This window comes from Mercenaria mercenaria, chromosome 10, assembly GCF_021730395.1.
Source record: "Mercenaria mercenaria strain notata chromosome 10, MADL_Memer_1, whole genome shotgun sequence".
Taxonomy (NCBI): domain Eukaryota; kingdom Metazoa; phylum Mollusca; class Bivalvia; order Venerida; family Veneridae; genus Mercenaria; species Mercenaria mercenaria.
In genome coordinates this window covers 16,442,329-16,467,288 of record NC_069370.1, presented here as the reverse complement: position 1 = coordinate 16,467,288, position 24,960 = coordinate 16,442,329, and the positions used below count along the sequence as shown (strand labels likewise).

At 37.7% G+C, this 24,960-nt stretch overlaps 1 protein-coding gene across 1 annotated transcript in view; it reads right to left on the bottom strand.

Annotated features, from left to right (window-relative positions):
- LOC123560484 (uncharacterized) overlaps positions 1-24,960 on the bottom strand; it is a 70,374-nt gene that overhangs the window by 9,937 nt on the left and 35,477 nt on the right. Inside the window, exons 4-7 of the mRNA XM_053516782.1 lie at positions 24,729-24,877; positions 21,925-22,015; positions 12,070-12,256; positions 744-852 (exon numbers count right to left, since the gene is read on the bottom strand). Coding sequence (XP_053372757.1) covers positions 744-852; positions 12,070-12,256; positions 21,925-22,015; positions 24,729-24,877 — 536 coding nt within the window. The remainder of the gene's footprint in view (positions 1-743; positions 853-12,069; positions 12,257-21,924; positions 22,016-24,728; positions 24,878-24,960) is intronic.

Below are 24,960 nucleotides of genomic sequence, written 5' to 3'. Positions count from 1 at the left end.
TCTGACCAAGTTTCATAAACATTGGTTCACAACTGTGGCCTCTAAGGTGTCCACAAGCTTTTCCTTTGATCTGGCCTACTGACCTAGTTTTTGACCCCACATAACCCAGTTTCAAAACTGACCTAGAGATCATCAAGACTAACATTCTAACCAAGTTTCATAAAGTTTGGATCACAAATGTGGCCTCTGGAGTGTTTGCAAGGCAAATGTTGATGGATGACGCACAACGTTTGATGGATGCAGACGGACACCAAACAACGACTGGTCACAATAGCTCACCCTGAGGACTTTGTGCACTGGTGAGCTAAAAACTTAACCAAAAACTGCTAAGTTGACAAAGGAGCATAATTTTGAAAAAAGTAGAGTTACTGGACCTGCTTAGTGCATGTCAGATGATGACAGTGAACAAGTGTGTGAAGTTCTAATCTATTCCCATTTGTGGGTACTGAAACACCAGCTTACATACAAAACCTTAACCAAACATTTCTAAGTAGAAAAAAGGGCATAATTTTGTAAACAAAGCAAAATAGAATTATGGAACCTGTGCAATGTTAGTCAGTTTACCACAGTGAATAAGTGTGTGAAGTTTCAATCCATTCCCACAAGTGGTTACTGAGATACCAGCTTACATACAAACTTAACCAAATCGGGATGCCGATGCAGACGCACGGGCGAGTCCAATAGCTCTTCTATTCTTTGAATAGTCAAGCTAAAAAAGTAAGTTTGTAAAGTAAAACAATTACCAGAACTGGAATACATGTATTGATCTACCACACGAAAACTGCTCTTAACAGATACATCCTCTACACCAACAGCAACTTCAAATTCTCTCTTTTTTCTAGTGTCACATACCTACAGAAAAGAAAAAACAAAAGCATTTTCAGCCACCAGTACAATCCTAGTACATGTATACTGAAAATGTCACTTCTATATCTATCACACACCCTACCCTTCACACCCTAAATGAAATGTTCTTCTTTTTTTAGGCTGACAAACGCTTAGGAGAAAAATGACATTCCTTCAAGGCAAGTAACTCTCAACCCACTAACCTGACCTGACCTGACCTGAGCCATATTCAAAACTAAAAGGATTAGTTAAGAAATGAATGTGCTCAAGCACATGACAGTTATGATAAAACAAGGCCACATAACTCAGGACTACTATTCCTAACAAGAGCTGTCAGTGGACAGTGCGCTCAACTATTCTCAGTGCTTGATAGTATAATATAAGCAATGAGTAAAATTTTAACATTACAATAAGCATATTCTAAGTCGAAAAGGGGCCATAATTCAGTCAAAATGCTTGATAGAGTTGCCTCCTCCTTTTTACAGACTGGGGTCATGATGGTTAACAAGTATGCAAATAAGAAAGCAATATCTCAATGGACTTTCAAAATATTTGGGGTAGTACCCAAACTTTAACATTTCTTCTAAGTCGAAAAGGGGCCATAATTCAGTCAAAATGCTTGATAGAGTTGCCGCCTCCTTTTTACAGACTGTGGTCATGATGGTTAACAAGTATGCAAAATATGAAAGCAATATCTCAATGGACTTTGAAAATATTTGGGGTGGTACGCAAACTTTAACATTTGTGTGACGCTCACGCTAACGCTAACGCTCACGCTCACGCCGAGGCGAGTAGGATAGCTCCCCTATTCTTCGAATAGTCAATCTTACAAGAGGGCCAAGATGGTCCTAGGTCGCTCACCTGATAAACACACCATAACAGTGTAAACATGTTTGACATAGTGTTTCATGGAAACAAATATTCTGACCAATTTTCATTAAGATTGGATCAAAAATGTGGTCTCTTAAGTGTAAACAAGCAATTTGACCTAGTGACCTAGTTTTTGAGCTAAGATGATCTACATTCGAATCTGATCTAGATTTGATCAAGGCAATCATTCTGACTAAATTTCATCAACCTCGATTAAAAAATACAGCCTCTATCGCATACAAAACATTTTTCTTTGATATATCCTAGCGACCTAGCTTTTGACCCTAGGTGACCCTTATTCAAACTTGACCTTTATTTCATCAAGGCAATCATTCTGACCAGATTCATGAAGACCAATTGAAAAATACAGCCTCTATCGCATACACAAGGTTTTTCTTTGATTTGACCTCGTGACCTAGTTTTTGACCCCAGATGACCCATTTTCAAAAGTGGCCTAGATTTCATCAAGGTTATCCTTCTAACAAAATTTCATGAAGATCAGTTGAAAAATACAGCCTCTTTTGCATACACAAGTTTTTTCTTTGATTTGACCTAGTGACCTACTTTTTAACCCCAGATAACCCATTTTCCAACTCGGCCTAGATTTTATCAAGGTAATCATTCTGACCAAAATGCATGAAGATAAAATGAAAAATACAGCCTCTATCGCATATACAAGGCTTTTCTTTGATTTGACCTAGTGACCTAGTTTTTGACCCCGGGTGACCATTTTCAAACTTGGCCTAGATTTCATCAAGGTAATCATTCTGACAAAATTCATGAAGATCAATTGAAAAATACAGCCTCTATCGCATACCAAGGTTTTCTTGATTGACCTAGTGACTAGTTTTGATCAGATGACCCATTTTCGAACTCAGCCTAGATTTCATCAAGTAATCATTCTGACAAAATTTCATGAAGATCAGTTGAAAAATACAGCCTCTATCGCATACACAAGCTAAATGTTGACGGACGACAGACAGACGACCGACAGACGACAAACGACGGACGCCGGACATCGAGCGATCATAAAAACCCACCTGAGCAATGCTAAAATGTTTACCTATTAGAACTAACTCCATAATAAAAAGTTGTTTGATTTATTTACTAATTTTAACTTTGGTGTCCCCTAAAGGGGATCAAGCTGAACCATTACAAAGCTACTGCAGTCCAAGTTTGATGAATATCCATCAAGCGGTTCATGAGAAGAAGTCATTCAACGGTTTTTCTATTTTTAACTCTCTAAAAGAGGCCAAGCGACCCCAACTGAAAAGAAAACTTGGGAGAGGGCCTTACAATGATTCCAAGTCTGGTGAAGATTCAGCCAAGGTTCATCAGAAGTAGTCATAGCTTCTATTCTGTCTAAACAGCTGATTGCTGCCATTTGACAATCTAGCGTTTCATGAGAAGAAGTTACTGTTGTTTAAAGGTATTTCTAATTTTAGCTCTAGCGGCCCCTAAAAGGGGAAAAGTGCAACCCCTACATTTGAAATTTGTGAGAGGGCCATATAAACTAGAATGTGTCTGTAGGACACAGGGTGTGTCCTCACTGGCACATTTGTCACAAAATAGGGGGCAGTTACTAAAATCTTTGCAATCTTAAGGGGGTATAGCCTCAACAAACATTTTATATAAAGAATTCATTATTCTAGGCCATATACTTTTTGAGCTATGAGCACCACAAACAAAAAATCCACTATGTTGGCTATTTCGAGGGCCGTAACTCTGAAATTAGCACTAAAATCTCAAGAAGAATGCCAAGAGTGCAACGTCACATCATGATAAAGACTCAGGCAAGGTTTCATCAATTTATATCAAATACTTTTTGAAGATAGGGTCATAAAAGTGTTAACAAGTTTTTCCTTTGATTTGTTAACAAGCTTTTCCTTTGATCTGAGTGGTGACCTAGTTTTTGACCCCATTTGACCCAGTTTCAAACATGGCCTTGGAATCATCAAGATAAACATTCTCACCAAGGTTCATGAAAACTGTGTCATAAATGTGGCCTCTACAGTGTTAACAAGTCAATGAAGTATTGCCATGCAATACAAAGTCCCCTACTGGAAAGCACCTAATTTTCTCTACTGCAGTATAACATAATGAACTGATATCTGTCAATGATGTATAAACAATATTGTACTATATATACTATATGTTATAACAAAACACTTGGATTAAAATCTATATGTATAAAAACCTACAGCTGTTTTCATATGGCATTTTTTTGCCCGATTATCAAAAAAGGTGTCATAAGTTATTTATAGTAACAACAAAGGGAGAAAAAAAAAAAATATATATATATATAAGTCCACAAGAAATTCTTTACCAGGTAGAGATGCTCCTAAAAATTGGATGTAACATGCATGTTGTACCACAGAAAACTGGTCTCGATTTTTCCCTACGAACAGTAATAAGTAAGTTACAATATAATCTTTTTATAGTAAAACAAAGGGACGTAATTCTAAAAACAAGGGTGCCTCACGGTGGTAAACATTTCTGCCAAGTTACATCAAAATCCCTCCATGCATGAAGAAGAAATGCTCCGAACAGTCATTCTTGTATTTGACCTTTGGCCTCTATGTGTGACCTTGACCTTTGACCTAGGGACCAGATTCTTGTGCATGACACTCCGTCTCATGGTGATGAACATTTGTGCCAAGTAATATTAAAATCCCTTTAAGGATTGTTGAGTAACAGACTGGACAGGAAAAAAGCCCTTTTGGCCTTTGACTTTAAAGTGTGACCTTGACCTTGCAGCTAAGGGCTCAGGTGTTGCGCACAACACATTGTCTCATCAAGGGGAATATTTGTGCAAACTGATATTCAAATCCTGTTTTGCATGACAAAGTTATTGACCAGACAGGAAAAAGTCCCATTGACCTTTGATCTCAAAGTGTGACCTTGACCTTTAAGCTAGGGTTCTGGGTGTTGCGCATGACACGTCGCCTCATCATGGGAAACATTTATGCCAAGTAATATTAAAATCTCTTAATGGATGGCAGAGTTCTGGACCGGACAGGAGAGAAACCCTATTAACCTTTGACATCCAATTGTGACCTTGATGTTTGAGCTAGGGGTCCGGGTTTTGCATAGGACATGTCGTCTCATCATTGGGAACATTTATGCCAAATAATATTAAAATCCCTTCACAGATGTCATAGTTATTGACCGGACAGGAAAAATGCCCTGTTGACCTTTGACCTCCAACTGTGACCTTGACCTTTGAGCTAGAGGTTGGGGATTTGCGCATGACATGTTGTCTCATTATGGGGAACATTTTTGCCAAGTGATATTAAAATCCCTTCATGAATCACGGAGTTATGGACCAGACACGAAACAGACCCTGTTCATGCTATGTAAATATTTGACTGCCAAGTGTGACCTTGACCTTTGAGCTAGGGGTCTGAAAGTTGTGCATGACAGATCGTCTTATTATGAGGTACATTTGTGCCAAGTAATATTAAAATCCCTTCATGGATGGCATAGTTATGGACTGGACAGGAAAAATGCCCTGTTGACCTTTGACCTCGCACTGTGACCTTGACCTTAAAGCTAGGGGTCCGGATTTTGTGCACGACAAGTTGCCCCATTATGGGGAACATTTGTGCCAAGTAATATTAAAATCCCTTCATGGATGACAGAGTTATGGACCAGACACAAAATTACGTACGGACGGATGGAATGATGGAATGACAGAATGATGGAATGACGGATGGAAAAGTGCATTCCTATAGTCCCCGAAACTGGTTTTCAACCAGTAGGGGACTAACAAGCTTTACCTTTGATATGACCATGTGACCTAGGTTTTGACCCATATGACCAACTTTCAAACTTGGCCTAGGAATTATCAAGATAAACATTCTGACCAAGTTTCATGAAAATAGGGTTTTAAATGTGGTCTCTAGGGTGTTTACAAGCTTTTCCATTGATTTTACCTGGTGACCTAGTTTTTGACCCAATATGACCCAATTTCTAACTTGGCCTAGAGATTATCAAGATAAACATTCTGTGCAAGTTTGTATCAAATCAAAGCATAAATGAAACCTCTATATTGCTGAAAGGGCTTAAATAGAAAATTTTACCCCTTTCAGGGGCAGTAACTCTAGAACTCTTGGTGGAATCTAGCCAGTTTTCAAAAGGCCAAGATGTTACTGTAACTGAAGTTGTGAAAGTGTGGTTAAAATCAAATGTAAAATGTCACTTCTATCGTGTTCACAAGCAAATTTTGGTTCTTTCAGGGGTCAATCAGGGGCCGTATCTCTGTAACCTATGATTGGATCTGATGGATTCATCATGGAATCCAAGATATATTGTTGTTAAAGATATTATGCAAGTTTGAATCAAATAAAACCATAAATGAAGTCTCTATATGGCTGCAAAAGCTAAAATAGCAAATTTTGACCCTTTAAGGAGCTATAACTCTGGAACCCATGAGGGGATCTGGCCAGATTTTAAAAAGAACTGAGATATTATGCCAATACAAGTTGTATGCAAGTTTGATTAAAATCGGTTGGAAAATGTGGTCTCTATCGTGTTCACAATAAATTGCAGACAGACGGACACAGACAAAGGCTCACCTTGTCACTATGTGACAGGTGAACTAAAACCTGCTAAGTCGCAAAAAGGGCAGAATTTTGTAAAAAAGCAAAAAAAAGATCATGACAGTGAACAAGTGTGTGAAGTTTCAATCCATTCCCTTTAATGGGTACTGAGATACCAACTTACATACAACAAGAGGACCATGATGGTCCTGAATCGCTCACCTGTTCCCACATGACCCAGTTTTGAGTATGACGTCATTTTTTCTATTATTTGACATTGTGACCTAGTTTTTGAGCTCATATGACCCAGTTTTGAACTTGACCTAGATATCATCAAGATAAAAATTCTGACCAATTTTCATGAAGATCCATTGAAAAATATGGCCTCTAGAGAGGTCAAAAGATTTTTCTAATTTTAGACCTACTGACCTTGTTTTTGACCGCAGTTGACCCAGTTTCAAGCTTGAACTAGAAATCATCAAGATGAACATTCAGACCAGCTTTCATACAGATCCCATGAAAAGTATGGCCTCTAGAGAGGTCACAAGGTTTTTTTATTATTTGACCTACTGACCTAGTTTTTGATGGCACGTGACCCAGTTTCGAACTTGACCTAGATATCATTAAGGTGAACATTCTGACCAATTTTCATGAAGATCCATTCAAGGGTATGGCCTCTAGAGAGGTCACAAGGTTTTTCTATTTTAAGACCTACTGACCTAGTTTTTGAGTGCAGTTGACCCAGTTTCAAACCTGACCTATATATCATCAAGATAAACATCCAGACCTACTTTCATACAGATCCCATGAGAAATATGACCTCTAGAGAGGTCACAAGGTTTTTTCATTATTTGACCTACTGACCTACTTTCTGAGGACATGTGACCCACTTTCGAACTTGACCTAGATATCATCAAGATGAACATTCTGACCAATTTTTATGAAGATCCATTCATAAGTATGGCCTCTAGAGAGGTCACAAGGTTTTTCTATTTTTAGACCTACTGACCTAGTTTTTGACCGCACGTGACCCAGTTTCAAACTTGACCTAGATATCATCAAGATGAACATTCAGACCAACTTTCATACAGATCCCATGAAAAATATGGCCTTTAGAGAGGTCACAAGGTTTTTCTATTATTTGACCTACTGACCTAGTTTTTGATGGCACATGACCCAGTTTCAAACTTGACCTAGATATCAGCAAGGTGAACGTTCTGACCAATTTTCATGAAGATCTTGTGAAATATATGGCCTCCAGAGAGGTCACAAGGTTTTTCCATTTTTAGACCTACTGACCTAGTTTTTGACAGCACTTGACTCAATTTCAAACTTGACCTAGACATCATCAAGGTAAACATTCTGACCAATTTTCATGAAGATCTTGTGAAATATATGGCCTCTAGAGAGGTCACAAGGTTTTTCTATTTTTAGATCTACTGACCTAGTTTTTAAAGGCACGTGACCCAGTTTCAAAATTGATCTAGATATCATCAAGATGAAAATTCTGACCAACTTTCATAAAGATCCCACAAAAAATGTGACTTCTAGAGTGGTCACAAGCAAAAGTTTACGCATGCACGGACGACGGATGCTGTGCGATCACAAAAGCTCACCTTGTCACTATGTGACAGGTGAGCTAACAAGAGCTATCTGTAAGACAGCACGTTCCACTATTAGGTGATTTGACAGTAAGATGAATTTATGTCTCAACAAGAGACCTATATTTTAAAAGGAAGATACACCAAGATATATAATGACCCTACTACTCACAGGTGTTAAAGGTCTAGTGTGGATGGGGTACTGACATTCTTTGTTTTGATGAAATTAAAGTATATCAGAAAAAAACAGTCCAAGAAACTACATGCACATAAGTATAAACACTTTGCTAAACTCAAATTATATTATGGTAAAGATATATTTTGAGTTTTTAAGTCATTTTCTTATATAGTACCAAAGTTATGTCCAGAAAAAGAAGTTTGTCAAACTGGAATGTGTCTGCAGGACACAGGGTGTGCCCCCCACTGGTACATTTGTCACAAATAAGGGGCAATAATTCAAATGTTTGTAGTCTCAGTTTGAGGGTATAGCCTCAACAAACATTTTATGAAAAGGATTCATTATTCTAGGCCATATACTTTTTGAGCTATGTGCATCACAAACAAATAATCCACTATTTTGGCTATTTCAAGGGCCATAACTCTGTAATAAGAGCTAAGATTCTTAAGAAGAATGCCAAGTGTGCAAGGTCACATCCCGATAAAGACTCCAGCAAGGTTTTCTGAATTTTCATCAAATAATTTTTGAGCTAGGCACATAATTAGGTAAAAAAGTGCATTTTTTTGCTATTTCAGGGGCCATAACTTTAAAAATAGGGGGTGGAGCCAGCCAAAAAATTAGAGGTGTGCAAGTTTATATCATGATTAAGACTTATGTAAGTTTTCAACCATTTATATTAAATACATTTTGAGCTAGGTGCATCACAAAGTGAAAATGTACATTTTTGACTATTTCAGGGGCCATAACTCTAACAATAGGGGCGGACCCAATGAAAAATAGGAGGTGCACAAATTCATATAATGATTAAGACTCATGCAAGGTTTCATGAATTTATATCAAATACTTTTTGAGCTAGGCATGTCACAAGGTGAAAATGTGCATTTTTGACTATTTCAGGGGTCATAACTCTGAAAATAGGGGGCGGAGTCAGATAAAAAATAGGAGGTGCACAAGTTCATATCATGATTAAGACTCATGCAAGGTTTCATGAATCTATATCAAATACTTTTTGAGCTAGGCATGTCACAAGGTGAAAATGTGCATTTTTGTCTATTTCAGGGGCCATAACTCTGAAAATAGTGGGCGGAGCCAGACTAAAAATAGGAGGTGAGCAAGTTCATATCAGATTAAGACTCATGCAAGGTTTCATGAATCTATATCAAATACTTTTTGAGCTAGGCGTGTCACAAGATAAAAATGTGCATTTTTGACTATTTCAGGGGCCATAACTCTGAAAATAGGGGGCGGAGCCAGACGAAAAATAGGAGGTGAGCAAGTTCATATCATGATAAAGACTCATGCAAGGTTTCATCAATTTATATCAAATACTTTTTGAGCTAGGCGCATCACAAACTTCGGACAGATGGACGGACAGACAGACGGACGCACAGACGGACGGACAAGACCAAATCTATATGCCCCCACAACTCATGGGGGGGGCACAAAAATTTAAGTATGAAAGGGGCATAATTTGGTGATCACTGACCAAAGTTTCATGAAAATCCTTCCAGGGGTTTAGGAGATACAGAGCGGACACGAAATGTTACAGACGGACAGACGGAAGGATGGACCGAGACCATTCCTATAACCCCCCATAAATCATGGCGGGGGATTAACAAAGATATGACAGAAAAAAAAAGGTTGTTGAAAAACTTTAACCTTAAAAATAACCTAAGTATAACACCTTGGTGACCTTGACCTTGGGTATAATGGGACCAACCCCTGCACATACTTTGTTTGCCTGCTGAACAATGTTAATGTGAAGATACAGTAAGATATAAGCAAAGGTTGCAGAAGAACTTTAACCAAGAAAGCTCACACCAACGTCGGGGCGAGTAGAATAGCATAGAATAGTGGAGCTAAGAACTGCTAATTCGGGTCATAATTTTGTAACAAGAGGGTCATGATGACCCTGGATCGCTCACCTGAGTAATATGAGCTGCATGTTTCAAATGTCAAACTGATGATAAAATATTAAGAAAGTCAGTAGGTCACATTCATGGTCAATGAAATTCAGTTTTACGATTTGTGTGCAAAACTGTGTATGTCATCAAAATTTCAAGGCTGTATATTAAAAAACAAGAAAGTAGGTCAGTAGGTCAAGGTCACAATCAAGTGACATCATATTACTTGAGGGCATCAGGTAATTATAATTAAACAGTCTTGGAAATAGGATCAGATGATTTTTTCCTATATAACTCATATAATAACTAAGTGACCCCAGGGCAGGGCCTCTTAACCCCAGGGGCATAATTTGAAGAATTTTGGTAGAGGACTACTAGACAATGCATCATACTAAATATCAAAAGCCTAGGTTGTATGGTTTCAGACAAGAAGATTTTTAAAGCTTTTTCCTATATAAGTCTATATAAAACTTGGGACCCCCACGGCAGGGCCTCTTTTCACCCAAGGGGTACAATTTGAACAATTTTCGTTGGGGACCATAAGACAATGCAACAAACCAAATATCAAAGGTCTAAGTGTTGTGGTTTCAGACAAGAAGATTTTTAAACTTTTTTTCCTATAAAGTCTATGTAAAACTTGGGACCCCCGGGGCGGGGCCATATTTGACCCTAGGGGTAAAATTTGAACGATCTTGGTAAAAGACCACTAGATGATGCTACATACCAAATATCAAAGCCCTAGGCCATGTGGTTTTGTACAAGAAGATTTTCAAAGTTTTCCCAATATAAGTCTATAGAAATGATGTGACCCCCGGGGCAGGGCCATATTTGACCCTAGGGGGATAATTTGAATAATTTTGGTAGAGGACCACTAGATAATGCTACACACCAGATATCAAAGCCCTAGGCCCTGTGGTTTTGGACACGAAGATTTTTAAAGTTTTTCCTTTCAGTTGCAATGGCAACCAGAGTTCTAAATGGAATTCAATTTTTTGAACAATTTTGAAAGGGGGCCACCCAAGGATCATTCCTGTGAAGTTTGGTGTAATTCTGCCCAGTGGTTTTCAAGAAGAAGATTTTTTAGAAATTGTTGACGCACGACGGACATCAAGCGGTCACAATAGCTCACCTTGTCACTTTGTGACAGGTGAGCTAAAAATGCAAAGTAGAGTGATGAAACCTGTGCACTGCATGTCAGATCATCACAGTAAAGAAGTGTGTGAAGTTTCAATCCATTCCCATCAATGCATGGGTATTGAGATACTAGCTTACATATAAAACCTTAACCAAAAACTTCTAAGCCAAAAAAGGTACATCATTTTGCAAAAAAGCAAAAACGAGTAAGTCAGTTTATCACAGTAAGTAAATGTGTGAAGTTACTGAGATACCAGCTTACATACAGAAACTAAACCAAATCGGGATGCCGGCGTGGATGCCGGCGCACAGGTGAGTCCATTCTTTGAACAATCAAGCTAAAAAGGCACACACACCATTTGTTGACCTTTTTAATATAAATGTTCGTTTCATTGTTTTCAGTATACATATTTTCCACAAATTAATAAGCATTATTTGTATTACTTTTTTCCATCAACAACATCATCATTATTTGACAATCTATTCAGCACATTTTCACTCGCCATAATGACGTTACTTCATGCCGTCAACATCAGAACATTCCTGTCACCCTGAGCCATTAAGATTATGGTGCGTGAGGCATACTGCGCCATTATGAATCCATCAATAGCCTTTTAACGGCTTTTTTATTACTACAGTATTTATATCAAAGTATATAATAAATTAGTGTAATACCAAACTTATGTAATGGCTTTACTTCACTCCCATGACGTCAAACTTGTAATATATTTGACTGTCTGGACACAGGAAATACTGATGGATGACGCCGTTACATAATAGGTCTGTTTTGTTTTTCAAAACGGCTGTATAAAAATCAGAGATTTCTGTGTGTAGTCCTATATTTCTTTCATTCAACAATATGTTATTGCCTATATATAAATGCAAATAGATACACAAAAAGAACAATAACAATGACACAAAAGCAAATGGGTTCAGCATCAAATTCTGTTAGCATTATATTATGCCCTCATTAATTTTGACAAGTATCAACTTACGTTTGAGTTACAAAATGATATTCCATGTTGACCATCGATGAGTGGACATACTCGAACCGTACACTCAAATGTCACATAATCATATCCGTAAAACTTGAAGACGGTAAATATAGCACGTGTGTTATAGCTATTTGAGTGGGGTGTATACCCGTAGAAATCACCAACTAGTTGACCATCTACAGTGCAGCTGCAAACAAAAACAAAAGCTCAAAATTTCGACTAAGTATCTTGTTTTTTTATTTACAAAGTTTGACCATCTTCCAAAGGCCACAAACTTTACTGGGCTAATATTATTAACTCCTAGACAGTAAAAATTTAAAGTGGATACATCTACTTATACATCAATATGCTGCACCCAGCATATAGTGACTTGAACATAGTACTACCATACATCTACTTATACATCAATATGCTGCACCCAGCATATAGTGACTTGAACATAGTACTACCATATATCTATGTATGACCTCCCTTAGCCTCTGGAGCCACACCAGATTTCAAACTTTATCAAGAATATATACCACCGTTTCCATGTCTGTTTAGTATGTTCTGGATACAGGGGCTTGAACTTAAAGGTAGAAAACCTTCAGACATGATCAAAATACTGAACACTACCCATTCATCATTTTTGACCTCTACTCCAAATCTACCTAGGTAACTGATCTTGGTTGAACCCAAAACTGCATGTTCGTGTAGGATAAATGTATGGTCATATGGGCTCAAACTTAATTGCAAATTTTCTGGAGACTTAACCTTTACCCTGCTAAATGTCTATAATGAACTTGTCCAGTTTTCAATTTGGACAGTACCATTAACTGTTAAAAGGGGTGCTTACCAAAAAAGATACTGACTGAATGGCGAACAGTGCAGATTATGATCAGACTGCACAGATGTGCAGGCTGATCCTGATCTACACTGTTCGCAAAGGCAGAACCAATTGTGACCAGCATGATAAGGGTTAAACATAGCATATGATAAGGTTTAAACATAGTTGGAATAGTGAATACAGAATACTGCCCAGTCTTCTTATGTGACTAGAGGACTATACAATGTACCTGAATGTGACCAGTCTCTATACATCTACAAGTACTGTGTTACTTAGTAAGTAATGAGTTACTTAGTCTGAATTTTGATAGACTTACTTGAAATTTCCCTATTATAAATAGCATTTGCCTTGCAATAATGATATATACATCTACGAATGCTATGGAACTTAGTAAGTATGAATACTATGGAACTTAGTAAGTACGAATGCTATGGAACTTAGTAAGTACGAATACTATGGAACTTAGTAAGTACGAATGCTACGGAACTTAGTAAGTACAAATACTATGGAACTTAGTAAGTACGAATACTATGGAAGTTAGTAAGTAAGGAGCTACTGAGTCCGAATTTCGAGAGACTTACTCGAAATTTCCAGATAATAAATATCATGGGGTGGGGCATAAAAACATACATTACAAAGTTAAAATTGCAATAAACCTATGAAATACAAACATACAAGCTTTTTATAGCTTTAGAACACACCTATTAACCAGTTGCAAGCAAAACAGTTTGTGGCGGACAAAACACTTCTCCGATATTTTTGTTGGAATCTGTACTGAGGTAATTTTTATACAGATTCCTGGTGCTAAATATGTTAAAAGACTTTTTTCATATAAAAAGTAGCATGAACAAAGAACATGCTTAAATAACAAGAGGGTCATGATGACCTAAGATCGCTCACCTGAGTAATATGAGCTATATGTTTCAAATGTCAAACTGATGATAAAATATTAAGAAAGTCAGTAGGTCACATTCATGGTTAAAGAAATTCAGTTTTACAATTGGTGTGCAAAACTGCGTAAGTCATCAAAATTTCAAGGCTGTATCTTAAAAAACAAGGAAGTAGGTCAGTAGATCAAGGTCACAGTCAAGTGACATCATATTACTTTGTGTCATCAGGTAATTATAACTAAGCAGTCTTGGAAATAGGATCAAATGATTTTTTAAGTATTTTCTCCTATATAACTCACATAATAACTAAGTGACCCCAGGGCGGGCCTCTTTTAACCCCAGGGGCATAATCTGAATAATTTGGTAGAGGACTACTAGACAATGCATCATACCAAATATCAAAAGCCTAGGTCATATGGTTTCAGACAAGAAGATTTTTGAAGTTTTTTCCTATATAAGTCTTTATAAAACTTGGGACCCCCAGGGCAGGGCCTCTTTTCATCCCAGGGGTACAATCTGAACAATTTTGGTTGAGGACCATAAGACAATGCTACAAACCAAATATCAAAGGTCTATATGTTGTGATTTCAGATAAAAAGATTTTTTCCTATATAAAGTCTATGTAAAACTTGGAACCCCCGGGGCGGGGCCAAATTTGAACCTAGGGGGATAATTTGAACAATTTTGGTAAAGGACCACTAGATGATGCTACACACCAGATATCAAAGTCCTAGGCCCTGTGGTTATGGACAAGAAGATTTTTAAAGTTTTTCCTTTCAGTTGCCATAGCAAGCAGAGTTTTGCATGGAATTCAATTCTTTGAACAATTTTTTTTTTTTTTTTGATTTAACGTCGCACCGACACATGATAGGTCATACGGCGACTTTCCAGCTTTTAATGGTGGAGGAAGACCCTTGAACAATTTTGAAAGGGGACAACCCAAGGATCATTCTTGTGAAGTTTGGTGTAATTCTGCCCAGTGGTTTTCAAGAAGAAGATTTTTTTATAAAATGTTGACGGAGACATGACACAAGGCACACGACTGACGACAGACACTGAGCAGTCACAAAAGCTCACCATGTAAAACATATTTTGTAAGGTACTGTGGGTTAAAAGTCACCTACTGTTAACAAGAGGGTCATGATGACACTGGATCGCTCACCTGAGTAATATGAGCTACATGTTTTAAATGTCAAACTGATGCTAAAGTATTAAGAAAGTCAGCAGGTCACATTCATGGTCAATGAAATTCAATTTTAGGATCGGTGTGCAAAACTCCGTGTATGTAATCCAAATTTCAAGGCTGTATCTTAAAAAACAAGAAAGTAGGTCAGCAGGTTAAGGTCACAATCAAGTGACATCATATTACTTGGGGTCATCAGGTAATTATAATTAAACAGTCAAGGAAATAGGATCAGATAATTTTTTAAGTATTTTTTCATACATATCTCATATAATAACTAAGTGACCCTGGGGCGGGGCCTCTTTTAACCCCAGAGGCATAATTTGAACAAATTTGGTAGAGGACTACTAGGCAATGCACCATACCAAGCCTAGGTCTTGTGGTTTCAGACAAGAAGATTTTTAAAGTTTTTCATATATAAGTCTATGTAAAACTTGGGACCCCCAGGGAAGGGCCTCTTTTCACCCTAGGGGTACAATTTGAACAATTTTGGTTGAGGACCATAAGACAAACCAAATATCAAAGGCCTATGTCTTGTGGTTACAGACAAGAAGATTTTTAAACTTTTTTTCCTATAAAAGTCTATGTAAAACTTGGGACCCCTTGGGTGGGGCCATATTTGATCCTAGGGGGATAATTTGAACAGTCTTGGTAGAGGACTACTAGATGATACTACATACCAAATATCAAAACCCTAGGCCGTGTGGTTTTGTACAAGAAGATTTTCAAAGTTTTCCCTATACAAGTCTATATAAACCATATGACCCCCGAGGCGGGGCCATATTTGACCCTAGGGGGATAATTTGAATAACCTTGGTAGAGGACCACTAGATGATGCTACATAACAGATATCAAAGCCCTAGGCCCTGTGGTTTGGGATAAGAAGATTTTTAAAGTTTTTCCTTTCGGTTGCCATGGCAACAAGAGTTCTGCATGGAATTCAATTCTTTGAACAATTTTGAAAGGGGTCCACCCAAGGATCATTCCTGTGAAGTTTGGTGTTATTCTCCCCAGTGGTTTTCAAGACGATTTTTTTAGAAAATGTTGACGGACACACGACAGACGACAGATATTGAGTGGTCACAAAAGCCTACCATGAGCCTTTGGCTCAGGTGAACTAACAAGAGCTGTCACAGGAGACAGCGCGCTCGACTATTTCGATGCTGGATAGTGAAACTGGGCACACCTGAGGAGTGTTTAATGACTCCAATTGTGGATGAAGATATTGCACAATAGCCTGAGTCTATGTCAAAAATATCAACTTAAAGTAATAAGAGAGGTAAAGAAAAAATGTATCAAAACACTATATAAGTATATCCTAAGCAAAAAGGGGCATAATCCATTAAATATTGGTGTCAGAGTTATGCAGCTTGTGTCATATAGTGTGGGTGATAATGTTGAACAACTATTTTAAGTTTGAATCAAATCCTTTCAGTAATAACAGAGACAGAGTGAAAGTGCATCAAAACTTTAACCTAAAATTCTAAGTAAAAAGGGGGAATAATTAATGAAAAATTGATGCCAGAGTTATGCACCTTGCGTCATATGGTGTGGGTGATGATGTTGAACAACTATTTTAAGTTTGAATCAAATCCATTCAGTAATATCAGAGACAGAGTGAAACTGCATCAAAACTTTAACCTAAAATTCTAAGTAAAAAGGGGAAATAATTCATAAAAAATTGGTCCCAGAGTTATGCACCTTGTGTCATATGATAAGGGTAATGATGTTGAACAAATGTTTAAGTTTGAATCAGATCCATTCAGTAATAACAGAGATAGAGCGAATGTGCATAAAACTTTAACCTGAAATTCTAAGTAAAAAGGGGAATAATTCATGACAAATTGTGCCAGAGTTATGCATCTTGTGTCATATGATGTGGGTGATGATGCTGAACAACTATTTTAAGTTTGAATCAAATCCATTCAGTAATAACAGAGGTAGAGTGAAAGTGCACCAAAACTTTAACCTGAAATTCTAAGTAAAAAGGGGGAATAATTCATGAAAAAATGGTGCCAGAGTTATGCACCTTGTGTCATATGATGTGGGTGATGATGTTGAACAACTATTTTAAGTTTGAATAAAATCAATTCAGTAATAACAGAGAAAGAGTGAAAGTGCATCAAAACTTTAACCTGAAAATCTAAGTGAAAAGGGGGGATAATTCATGAAATATTGGTGCCAGAGTTATGGCCCTTATGTTAGATGATGTGGATGATGATGAGGAATAAGTATTTCAAGTTTGAATCAAATCCTTCAAGTAATTACAGAGATAAGTTGAAAAAAAGAGAAAGTGCACCAAAACTTTAACCAAGGTGGGGACGCAGAAAGACGCCGATGCTGACGCCAATGCCGACGCCGGGGCGAGTAGGATAGCTCTCCTTATACTTTGTATAGTCGAGCTAAAAACTAGAATGTGTCTGTAGGACACAGGGTGTGCCCCCACTGGTACATCTGTCACAAATTAGGGGCAATAATTCAAATGTTTGCAGTCTTATGGGGGTAACCTCAACAAACATTTTATATAAAGGATTCATTATTTTAGGCCATATACTTTTTGAGCTATGAGCATCACAAGGGCAATAACTCTGTAATAAATATTAAGATTCTCAAGAAGAATGCCAAGTGTGCAAGGTCACATCATGATCAGGATTCATGCAAGATTTCATGAATTTACATGAAATAGTTTTTGAGCTAGGCTGTCATTAGGTGAAAATGTGCATTTTTGACTATTTCAGGGGCCCTAACTTTAAAAATAAGGTGTGGAGCCAGATGAAAAATAAGGAAATGTGCAAGTTTATATCATGATAAAGACTCGAGCAAGTTTTCATCAATTTATATCAAATACTTTTTGAGCTAGGCACGTCACAAGGTAACAAGAGCTGTCACAGGAGACAGCGCGCTTGACTATTTCGATGCTTGATAGTGAAACTGGGCACATCTGAGGAAACTAGAGCTGTCACTGGAGTGTTTAATGACTCCAATTGTGGATGAAGATATTGCACAATAGCCTGAGTCTATGTCAAAATATCAACTTAAAGTAATAAGAGAGGTAAAGATAAAATGTATCAAAACACTATATAAGTATATCCTAAGCAAAAAGGGGCATAATTCATTAAATATTGGTGCCAGAGTTATGCACCTTGTGGGTGATGATGTTGAACAACTATTTTAAGTTTGAATCAAATCCATTCAGTAACAAGACCTTGTCGAACATGAAATGCCCCCATTGATGTATTCAGTAATTGCACAAGGAACAGAAATTATATGCTCACTGTAAACAAAAGTTCTACCATTCTGGTTTAATCTGACCTTGACCTTTAACCTATTAACCTAACAAGAGATTACAGAGTGATATTGCCGCCATCCACTGAGCCATTTTCGAATGTTCCAAATTTCAAGACAAACTCAATGTCAAAATCAAGGTCAAATTTCATTTCGGTACAAAACAATGTGTATGTGGTCCAAATTTGAAAGCTGTGGCTTGAGAAATGTGAAAGCAGGTCACTAGATCAATTTCAAGGTCAAAGTTCATTTCGGTAGACAGAACTATGCATGTGCTTCAAATTTGGAGGCTGTAACATGAGAAATGTGAAAGTAGGTAATAGGTAAAAATCAATGTCAAATTTCAATTCAGAACACAAATATGCATGCGGTCCAAATTTGAAGCCTGTAGCTTGAGAAATATGAAAGCAGGTCACTAGGTCAATCTCAAGATCAATTTTAATTTCGGTACACAGAACTACGCATGTGGTTCAAATTTGAAGGCTGTAGCTTGAGAACTGTGAAAGTAGGTCACTAGGTCAAAATCAAGGTCAAATTTTATTTTGGAACAAAAAACTATGCATGTGGTCCAAATTTGAAGCCTGTACCTTCAAAAATGTGAAAGTAGGTCACTAGGTCAATAACAAGGTCAAAGTTTTTTTCGGTACACAAACCTGTGCATGTGGTCCAAATCTGAAGGCTGTAGCTACAGAAATGTGAAAGTAGGTCACTAGGGCAAGATCAAGATCAACTTATGTCAAGGTTCATCTTGCCACTCAAAACTATACATGTGGTCCAAATTTGAATGATGTAAGTTATGGACATGAAGATTCTAAGTTTTTCCCATGGTAGAGAACCACTAAATGATGCTACATTACAAAATATCAAAGCCATAGTCTTTGTGGTTTGGACAAGAAGATTTTCAAAGTTTTTCCCTATATAAGTCTATGTAAACCATGTGACCCCCAGGGCCCCCAGGGCGGAGCCATATTTGACCCTAGGGGAATAATTTAAACAATCTTAGTAGACGACCACTAGATGATGTTATATACAAAATATCAAAGCCCTAGGCCCTGTGGTTTTGGACAAGAGGTTTTCCAAAGTTTTTTCCTGTATAAGTCTAAATAAACCATGTGACCCCCAGGGTGGGGCCATATTTGACCCCAGGGAAATAATCTGAACAATTTTGGTAGAGGATCACTAGATTTTGCTACATACCAAATATCAAAGCCCTAGGCCCTATGGTTTTGGACAAGAAGATCAGAAACCGTTTAACTGTTCCTGGTCAATGCGACCTTGACCTTTGACCTAATGACCTCAAAATCAATAGGGGTCATCTGCTGGTCATGGCCAACCTAACTATCAATTTTCCTGATACTAGGCCCAAGCGTTCTTAAGTTAATGCCTGGAAACCATTTTACTGTTCCTGGTCACTGTGACCTTGTCCTTTGATATACTGACCTCAAAATCAATAGAGGTCATATGCTGGTCATGATCAACCTCCCTATCAACTTTCATGATCCTAGGCCCAAGCGTTCTTGAGTTATCATCCGGAAACCATTTTACTATTCAGGGTCACTGTGAACTTGACCTTTGACATACCGATCTCAAAATCAATAGGGGTCATCTGCTGGTGATGACCAACCTCCCTATCAACTTTCATGATCCTAGGCCCAAGCGTTCATGAGTTATCATCCGGAAACGGATGGGTCTACATTCTGACCGACCGACCGACATCTGCAAAACAATATACCCCTCCTTCTTCGAAGGGGGGGCATAATAACAGAGACAGAGTGAAAGTGCATCAAAACTTTAACCTAAAATTCTAAGTAAAAAGTGGAAATAATTCATGAAAAATTGGTCCCAGAGTTATGCATCTTGTGTCATATGATAAGGGTAATGATGTTGAACAATTGTTTAAGTTTGAATCAGATCCATTCAGTAATATTTAGAGAGATAGAGTGAAAGTGCATAAAACTTTAACCTGAAATTCTAAGTAAAAAGGGGAATAATTCATGAAAAATTGTGCCAGAGTTATGCACCTTGTGTCATATGATGTGGGTGATGATGTTGAACAACTATTTTAAGTTTGAATCAAATCCATTCTCTAATAACAGAGATAGAGTGAAAGTGCATCAAAACTTTAACCTGAAAATCTAAGTGAAAAGGGCAGATAATTCATGAAATATTGGTGCCAGAGTTAAGGCCCTTATGTCAGATGATGTGGATGATGATGAGGAATAGGTATTTCAAGTTTGAATCAAATCCATCAAGTAATTACAGAGATAAGCTGAAAAAAGAGAAAGTGTAAAAAAACTTTAACCAAGGTGGGGACGCGGAAAGACGCCTACGCCAACGCCGGGTCGAGTAGGATAGCTCTTCTTATACTTCATATAGTCAAGCTACATGTGTGCATTTTTAACTATTTCTGGGGCCATAACTCTGGAAATAACGGCAGATCTAGATGAAAAATTGGAGGTGCACAAGTTCATATCATGATAAAGAGACATGCAAGGTTTAATCAATTTATATGAAACATTTTATGTGCTGGGCATGTCACAAGGTGAAAATGTGCATTTTTGACTATTTCATGGGTTTAACTCTGGAAATAGGGGGCAGAGCTTGACGAAGAATAGGAGGTGTGCAATTTCATATCACCATAAAGACTCAAGCAAGGTTTAATCAATTTATATGAAATACTTTTTGAAGCCGGTGTTAACAGGCTTTTAATTTGATTTGACCAGGTGACGTAGTTTTAGACCCCAAATAACCCAGATTCAAGCATGGCGCAGAGATCATCAAGATAAAAATTTCGTGAAGACAGGTTCATAAATGTGGCCTCTAGGGTGTTACCAACTGTTCCTTTGATTTGAGTGGGTAACCAGTTTTTGACCCCACATGACCCAGATTCAAACTTGGCCTTGGACTCATCAAGATAAACATTCTGACCAAGTTTCATGAAAATAGGGTCAGAAATGTGTCCTTTACAGTGTTAACAAGCTTTTCCTTTGATGTGAGCTGGTGACCTATTTTTGATCCCGTATGACACAGTTTCGAACTTGGCCTAGGAATCATCATTTGGTGGCAAATGCCCCCGCAGCGCCTTGACCTTTGACCTGGTGACCTTGACCTTTGACCCCAAAGTCAATAGGGGTCGTGTACTCAATAAGTACTATCAGCATGTAAAGTTTGAAGGTCCTGGGTGCAGTGGTTCGCAAGTAAAGTGCCTTCATGCAAAAAGTTAACACTGCCCCCTGTGACCTTGACCTTTGACCTGGTGACCCCAAAGTCAGTAGGGGTTGTGTACTCAATAAGTACTATCAGCATGTGAAGTTTGAAGGTCCTGGGTGCAGTGGTTCGCGAGTAAAGTGCCTTCATGCAAAAAGTTATCATTGGCCCCTGTGACCTTGACCTTTGACCTGGTGACCCCAAAGTCAGTAGGGGTCGTGTACTCAATAAGTACTATCAGCATGTGTGACCTAGACCTCTGACCTGGTGACCCCAAAGTCAGTAAGGGTCGTGTTCTCAATAAGTACTATCAGCATGTGAAGTTTGAAGGTCCTGGGTGCAGTGGTTCGCGAGTAAAGTGCCTTCATGCAAAAAGTTAACGTTGTGACAAACTAACGAATTAACGAACGGACGGACAGTTGAAAACTAATATGCCTCCCTTTGGGGACATAAAAAAAGCTTACCCCTTTTCATAGATGAGCCTTTTTGGAACTGTATCCGAAATATTCTTTCCTGCATATGCCCAACATTCGTAAGGTCTAATGCGGTTTTTCCCTGTATTCAAAAATAGTTTCATATTTAACAAGAGCAGTCTGGAGACAATTAGCAACATTCGGCAATTTGTTATGCAAATTTGTTTTGTGCACTGCATTATCAAATCATCACTGTGAATAAGTGTCTTTGATTGCGTGTGCATGTGTGTGTGCAAACAAGTACTCTCGTGAGTGCACACTGTTTGTGAACATTTTGGATATGCTGTTCCTGGTCGAACATAAATTAGAAATAGACCCCGAATCAGCTAAAACCAAAGCAGATAGGTCAAAGACTTATGAAATGTTCTAGGTCAAAGACTTATGAAATGTTCTCACCTGCCTTTTGATTATACCTGTAAACTAACTTTATATTAACTTTTAGCAAGTGCCTCCTGCGCTGATTTTCCATACTGATGTATTACTACTAAGTGTGTTTGACTTAAAGTAAGTTTACACATCGCGATTTAATTGCTGAGAATGGTATACAAACAATATTAAGAAAAGTATGCTACTTTAATATCTTACAAACATTCTGTCTACACATCTATACGTAGTCTACTGATGTGAAATAGTGCGCATCTGTAAGTAGCCTACTGATGTGAAATAGCACGCATCTGTAAGTAGCCTACTGATGTGAAATAGTGCGCATCTATACGTAGCCTAATGATGTGAAATAGCGCGCGTATGTGTGATGAAACTGGAAGGGTATGAGCTGTAAAGTTTGAAGGACTTTTTTCAATTATTGAACATTTGATGAACAGAATGTATTTATCTGATATATTTTTCAATTTCCTAGTAGATCTCGCCAATATAATTATATTATGTCCCAATATTTTTTCATTCAAGTTTTGAATATCTAAATTCCAAAGCTTTTAAAATTGAAAACTCAAGTTCCAAAAAAGAAGACTGAGATATATCGTTTACATTACCAGTAATCTTTACCCTGCTAAATGTCTAAAATGGACTGGTCCATCATTCAGTTTGGGCAGTATCACTTGTCATTCAAAGGGGTGTTCACAGAATAGCGGACAGATGTGCAGACTGATCTTTGTCTGCACTGGTCACAAAGACAAAATCATTTGCCGCCAGCAGGCTAAAGGTTCAAGAAATGGTTTTAATTGTTACATGACATCTTGTATAAAATTTGTGCTTTGTAGTCAACAAAGGTTCGCTTACTATGAACATTTATTTCTGAGGTAATGTAATAAAACTGAACGGCTTGCCGGTCTTTAGTCAGAGCTTCCGTCTTTTATAACACAGTTAAATAGTTTCAACAATTGACCAGCAGGGCAACCAATAAGTGCATACAAAAGATCTTGCCACTGTAATATTGTGTTTTCTTAAATGATATGTACATAGTCAAAGTCATGATTCTTACTGTCTTGTAAATAACATGAAAAAAATACTAAACACCGGCTTCTAGCAGTACCGACTGTTGTCTAAACTACAGATCAAAGATGTTTATATCTATAGTTGGGTTTAACATTGCACCAACACAATTATTGGTCATATGGCAACTTTCCATCTTTGTAGGTAGAGGAAGACCCCAAGTGCCTCTCTATGCATTATTTTCATCACCAGCGGGCACCTGGGTAGAACCATCGACTTCCCGTACGTCAACTAGATCGCTTCCTCAAATGAAGAATTCAATGCTTCAAGGAAGACTTGAATCCACATCAGTGAGAGACAAGTGTTTGGATGTCAGTGAGTTTAACCATTCAGCCAAGGGGGCCCCCTCTACTGGAATAGCCTTTATCAGTTTAATGCAATCCTGGTCAAAATATTAGAAATCTGAGTCTGAATATGGGTTCCAAAAGTAGCTGTTACTAAGTACACTAAAACTGTTCCATTCTGTGACTGTATTTAATATATAAATATAAATCACATATCAGAATTATAAAAGTTGTTTTATTGGATATACTGCCGAATACTCCTACATATTGTGACTGAAATCCAAATTTTGTTATTCTGAAGCTGGTCATGTCATCTCCGGAAATTTTGATATTATGGAAGGTAAAAAAATTAGTCCTTTTGTTTTCTAAAGGTCTTAAGTACAGATTGCTTCAGGTATTTATTTTGGTGCCATTGCAGAATCTATAGAAGCCTAATGCCACCGAGAAAGTGCAAATACCAAATCTGTTTTTTTTCTTGGGTTGAGAGTCACCACAACATAAATTAGGTCAAATGTTGACTTCTCCAGCTTTTGCTGATGGAGGAAGACCCATGGTGAGCTTCCGAACAATGTTTCAGGCATGTGCGGGCACCTGGGTAGAACCACAGACCTTCCATAAACCAGCTACATGGCTTCCTCACATGCAGATTTCTACACCACGGTCAAGGTTTTGAAGTAACTTTCTTTACACTGTCATGTATTTTATGTAATGTAGGTTGAGAGTGAGGTCTGGCACTAGCAAACTAGTTTAAACTCACTCCTGCTGTTTTTGTTACTGACCGTTCCATGACGAGGCTATTGTGTTCATTCCTCATATGTTTTGTTTGTTACATCTGCGTAATTATTGCATTCATTTTCATTAACATGTACATGTGATAAGCCATTTTGTACGTATAAACATTTACAAATGCCCATAGATTTCCATGTGGAGTGCTTACTATTGGTGGCTACGATTTTTTAATGTCGCTTTCCATGTTGGACTTTAGTCCTTGATTTTTATAAACCGAGATCTAGACCTAGAAGCTATGATTAAGTGATTGAACAGTAAAGTAAATCCACTTACTTATGCTAGATTTCATCACCCAAAAGTATACTGAGCTAACATAAGCTTCTGTGACCAGTATCGTTCCAGCGTAATCCATGTAAATACCAGAGGTTATAACATGATCAGGCTCCAATGACATATATTCTGACGAGTTCTCCTGGTTTACTCTACAAAATAAAAACAAAAAGCAAGAATGTCAGCAGATGATGATGCTTGCCACAGATGAAAATTTTTTTAACAAAGCTCAATC